The following is a 5,273-nucleotide window of genomic DNA, read 5'->3' as shown; positions in this document are numbered from 1 at the left end:
TGAATTCTGCTAAAAACAGTTGGATTTTTCTTTTACACTATTGATCATCATCATCATCATCATACTGTTTCTCAATCAACATAGAACACCTTACCAAATCAATGAAATGTCTTACTTCCCTTGGATGAGGTTTTGCCTCCACTGCAGGGTAGTTATAGATAAGCTGAAGAAATGTAGGGTAATATCTCTTGTCATACTGTTTCTCAACAATTAAGTAAGGTAGTTGATTTTCGAGTAGTATCAAGTCCTAAGATAATCTTCACTATCAATTTTTGCTTTCCTAAGATAATTTTTTACTCTTTACGATGGAGATTTGTTGAATTCTGCAGGATGAACTTGATAGTGAAGACAGCATCCATTACAAAGTCATGAATACTAAATACAAAGAAAGCCCATGAGTTGAAGTACAATGAAAAACTGCAAAGGAAACGGATAGTACACAAACAATACAACGAAAGTCAACAATGAGAGAAATAAAATGACACCGGATTGGGGCTAACTTGGTCCCCTTGTCAAGGAAAGGACTGAACAAATTGTCTGTACAAGAGTGGAGAGGAGCAAGACAGTTGCACTAACAGTTGCAGTACTTCTCCAAAGGTTTCCAAAATATACCTCTCTAAAGTATGCGCTATTTTTCAACCAGGATTTCTGGTAGTGTTGATCCAGCTGCTTGCAGAGGCTATTATAACTGGAATATACTTCAAAAGTTTCTGCGGAAAGCTTGTCAATCAGATGCTTCACTGAAGCACCATCTCTTTTTGTGTCAATGATTTTATTTTTAATGAGGAGAGCCGCATCTTTGGGTGTGGCAACAAGAGTTTCAAGTAGCTTAACGTAATGGCTGATGTACTCTTCTCCTTTATAATGACACCGCTCCAAGGCAATGAGATTGCTGAAGAGATATTCAGTGTGGTGGTCTATCTGAAGACCTGGTATGCGTAACTCACCTTTTGTAGAAGTAAATGTTACGTCAACTAAGCATTGATCATTTCGAGATTTCTTAAAATTAATCGCTGCCTCATGCAGCTTGGTTGCGCTATAAGGATTTATAATCGGTTCGTCACTCCTCCTTTCTGGATGGCTTTTGATGGATAATGAAGATCTGACCAAATCGGTGAAATGTAATATCTCCTTGTTGTCGACGCTCGGCTTGTTTACACTCGCATTGTACCTATTTAAGTACTCGTAGGCAAGATCTCGAAAAGAAGTATATTCTCCTTCGCCGTCTTCGAGAAGATGGCCATGTAATTTCTCAAGAATGAAGAATGGCAACTGATTCTCGAGCAGCAACAAGTCTCGTCGAATCAGGAACCTTAACCCGCTTCTACTCAATAAGGAATCATCTTCATATTTTTTAGAATCTTTATTCCTCAACAAGTACTCCAAGATGAAAACAGCATCCAACAACACCATTTTCACAAACCGATCACTATCGTCAACTTTATGAGAACCATCTTCATAACATCGGCGGATTTTCTCCTCTGCGTTTTTAATGATGTCCCAAATTTCATCCAGGAGCTTCACACGCTGATCCTTTGTTTCCCCTACCACCCTGTTACAGAATGCTTTCAAATAAATCCGCTTTTGCGTATTCATGGGCTGCAAATTCGTCTTGCCATGGTGAATAGGACCTATAGAAACTTCTTGAGGAGTATAGATGGCTTCATTTGATTTGCGAACTGCATCATGAACTCTGTAGATACAATATTTCCCGATTTTAGGTACAGCTCCAGCTTCAAGATCCGAGTACAGTTCTTCACCTTTTGACTGTTGACTGACCTTTTCTGCGTTGTACGTGTTTTGAAAAATATACTGGTGTTCTTGATTGTATGGATTCTCAACAATATTATCTTGGTGAAAGAATGTTCCGGAAGGAATTTCAGCATCTTCTCCATGGTAGTCTGCAGCTGAAAAATACGAGGAATGAATTCCGGCATTATCTCCATGGTAATCTCCACCACTTGAGAAATATGGAGAACGAATTTCAGCATTAACTCCAAGGTAGTCTCCACCACTTGAGAAATATGGTGAACGAATTTCAGCATTATCTTCGAGGTGTTCTTGATCAATAGAAAAGTATGGTGAACGAATCTCTCCCATCTATCAAATTTTGCTGTCCAGGAACATAAATAAACAACAGTTACGTACTAACAATAGAATCTATTTCACAAAAATATTTCCACGCGTTTGAATTTTTTTGCTTATGCAGCATAACACAATGCTAATATTTGCTGTTAGTTTCCAATGAAACTAAGTGATTTATCTGACAAGATAATGGATTAGTTCACCAAAATTTAATTAGGATAAAAAAAAAAGTGTAAAAGATCTTTAAATTCGTAAAAGATTTTATTTTTGTTAACAAGGGAAATTAATTCATACTATTGAACTACTTCTGTTATGTTATTCACATATTCTCACCATAAAGTGCACCTCCCTAGCTGGTTAATGTTTAGGGTGTTTGTGTTGGCAATATTTTGGATATGGAAACAAATAGAAACTAAATAGGTAAAAAACATTGTTTTATTTATTTTCACACAGAGACAACATTTTTAAAACTCTAAAAGAATAATAAATAAAAATCAAAAGGAAAAAAAAACTTTTTTTATTTATCTCTTTTATGTAATGACAAGTTTATATAGATTTAAAATATTTTAATGAAATTATATGACTATTAATAATACAGTTATATTTTGAATTAAACTGAATAACTATTATTTAATTTTATCCAACATTTACAAATATGAAAATTAATTAAAAAAATAACCTAATTAATCTCACTACAAATTAAAACTTCAAGTATCAAGTATCAAGTATCTTCTATTTTATATTATGAATATTTATATAATAGTACTAGAAAGCACACTAGCTGGTTAATGTTTATTCACATATTTTCACACTGAGACAACATCTTTAAAACACTAAAAGAATAAAAACAAAAAAAAGGGAAAAAAAATATTTTTTTTATTTATCTCTTTTATGTAATGACAAGTTTATATAGATTTAAAATATTTTAATAAAATTATATGACTATTAATAATAAAATTATATTTTGAATTAAACTCAATAACTATTATTTAATTTTATCCGAACATTCATAAATATTAAAATTAATTAAAAAAATAACCTATTAAAGAATTAATCTCACTACAAATTAAACTTCAAGTGTCAAGTATCTTCTATTTTATATTATAAATATTTATATAATAGTATTAGAAGGCACACTAAAGAAGCTTACCCACTATAATTTTTACTTAATTTACTATATAATAAAAATTCACACTTAAAAATATTTTTTAAAAATATGTTTTTAATATGAGATAAAAATTATTTTCTTCTTTATTCCCTTGCAAACTAAACCAACTTTAAAACTCAATAATTAACAAAGAAAGGAGTATACCTCTTAATTAATCATTAAACCCGATATTCACATGCACGAGGGTAGGGTCAGGTCGCTCATGGTAATTTATTTGATTTAACGAGATAATTAACAGCTTACATCATGCAGTAATTTAAAAACTAGCTTTATTGAAATAAAAAGAAATTATACGCTGAATAAAAATAATGAAAGGGAAAAAAAACACAGAGAAACCGAGTACCTGGCCTGTGAAAAACAGTAATAATATTTTACAAATGGAGATCAAACAGCAGAGCTTCCTCTGATCCTGAACGCAATATATACTGCTTTAGCTGAAAAATGGCAGCCTCTCTCACACTTCCATTCTCTGTAACTTGTGTCTCTTGTGCATGCTATATATAGGAGGAGGAGTACTGTATGTGCAGCAATCATTAATGGAACACAGCGTCCACCGACAATGTTCTTACTAATACATTTTTTTGATAAAAAAATTTTAAAATTTAAAATTAGTAAAAATAAAAAAAATTCAAAATAAATATATTTTTAATATATTTACATCGTTTTTAGCATTTTTAACATTGTCTAAAAAAAAATTAAATTTTCATAGGTTTTTGAAACACATTTGACTTTTTTACGTGGTTTTTTTAAAATCATTGATTTTTCTCTTTGAATTAATATTTATATTACTTGTTTCTTAAAATATAAAAAAATTAAAAAATATTGAATTTATAAAGAAAAAGTTGAGGGGCCGATTTTTAAATCCAAACAAGATTATATAGGAGGAGTACTCTCCTCTCCACTACTCTCATAATTGTCAAGCTAAGCTGGCACCAATCTGTCTGAGGCAACAAAATCACCTAATAGCTGCCACTAAAGTGAGCTGGCACTGCCCAAACCCTAAACCTAACCCTATCGGCCGCCCCCCCCCCCCCCCCCGCGGCTTGCTTGAAATTTTTTCTTCCCCAAACAGCAGCCCAGAAACCTTCCTTGTCACTGTTCCGGCCTGCAAAAGAGCTTCCCTGTAATTTTCAGATTGTTTTGGGGCTATTAATATAATTTTTTTTTTAGTTATTTTGAATTTGTATTTTGTACTTGGGGATGTAAAGAAAAAAAATTAAAAAAAAAAGAAAAAGAAAAGAAAAGGGTAAAATATATATATATATATATATATATAGTCAAAAGTGTATGTATGTATTTGAATGTTTATTATGGATTTTTATTTATTTATGATAAAATTGTAAAAAATAAAGAAGAATTTAATATTTTAATTTGCTTATGGTTTAGAATTATTAACTTATACGTAAGTTATATTTTTAATATTCAATGAAAAAATAAAAATTTTAAAACTTTTTTAATACATCAAAGTCACGAAGCATTTTACATCAGGTAGGGTGCGTTAGGATGCTAATACCTTCCATAACCACAATAAGTTCCTTACCTGCGAATCTCTGACAAAACCAGTACATCCGGTTTCCTAGTAGCCTTTAATAAATTCTTAGATGGTGACTCCAACGAACCAATCAAATCAACGCATAAACGAGAAAAAATTATCAAGTTGAAGCCACGCGGATTTGACGTGCGACATCACACATCACCTGCGCGCAGTGATTGATTAGCGATTTTTTTGTTGTCTTGCTTGATTTGAGAGTCGCCATTTAATATTTCATTAAGCGTTACTAGGAAACCCTAATATATTGGTCATTATTAGAAATTCACGAGTCAAGAACTGGTTTGTGACTAAAAAATGTATTAGCACCTCTAGCGCATCCTATTAAGCTACTTTGCGGTTTGATGTGATTTAAAAATTTGAAACATTAATCAAATTCTAAGGCTTTAATAAATCAGTTATTAAATCTCAGAATATATGTAGAAACTTGTTCTTACATTTTCATGAAAAATACAACTTAATTTTATTTGT

At 31.7% G+C, this 5,273-nt stretch overlaps 1 protein-coding gene across 1 annotated transcript; it reads right to left on the bottom strand.

Annotated features, from left to right (window-relative positions):
- Nucleotides 1-495: 495 nt before the first annotated feature.
- Nucleotides 496-2,100, bottom strand: LOC118041939 (UPF0481 protein At3g47200-like). Its single transcript, XM_073404430.1, has one exon. The coding sequence runs from the start codon at nt 2,098-2,100 to the stop codon at nt 496-498; it is 1,605 nt and encodes a 534-aa protein (XP_073260531.1).
- Nucleotides 2,101-5,273: the final 3,173 nt, after the last annotated feature.

Source organism: Populus alba, chromosome 14, assembly GCF_005239225.2.
Source record: "Populus alba chromosome 14, ASM523922v2, whole genome shotgun sequence".
In the NCBI taxonomy this organism is placed as follows: Eukaryota; Viridiplantae; Streptophyta; class Magnoliopsida; order Malpighiales; family Salicaceae; genus Populus; species Populus alba.
This window is presented reverse-complemented; position numbering and strand designations above follow the sequence as displayed.

Bases quoted from the DNA above. Each gene is read 5' to 3' on its own strand.
- LOC118041939 (XM_073404430.1), bottom strand. From the start codon at position 2,100: ATGGGAGAGATTCGTTCACCATACTTTTCTATTGATCAAGAACACCTC.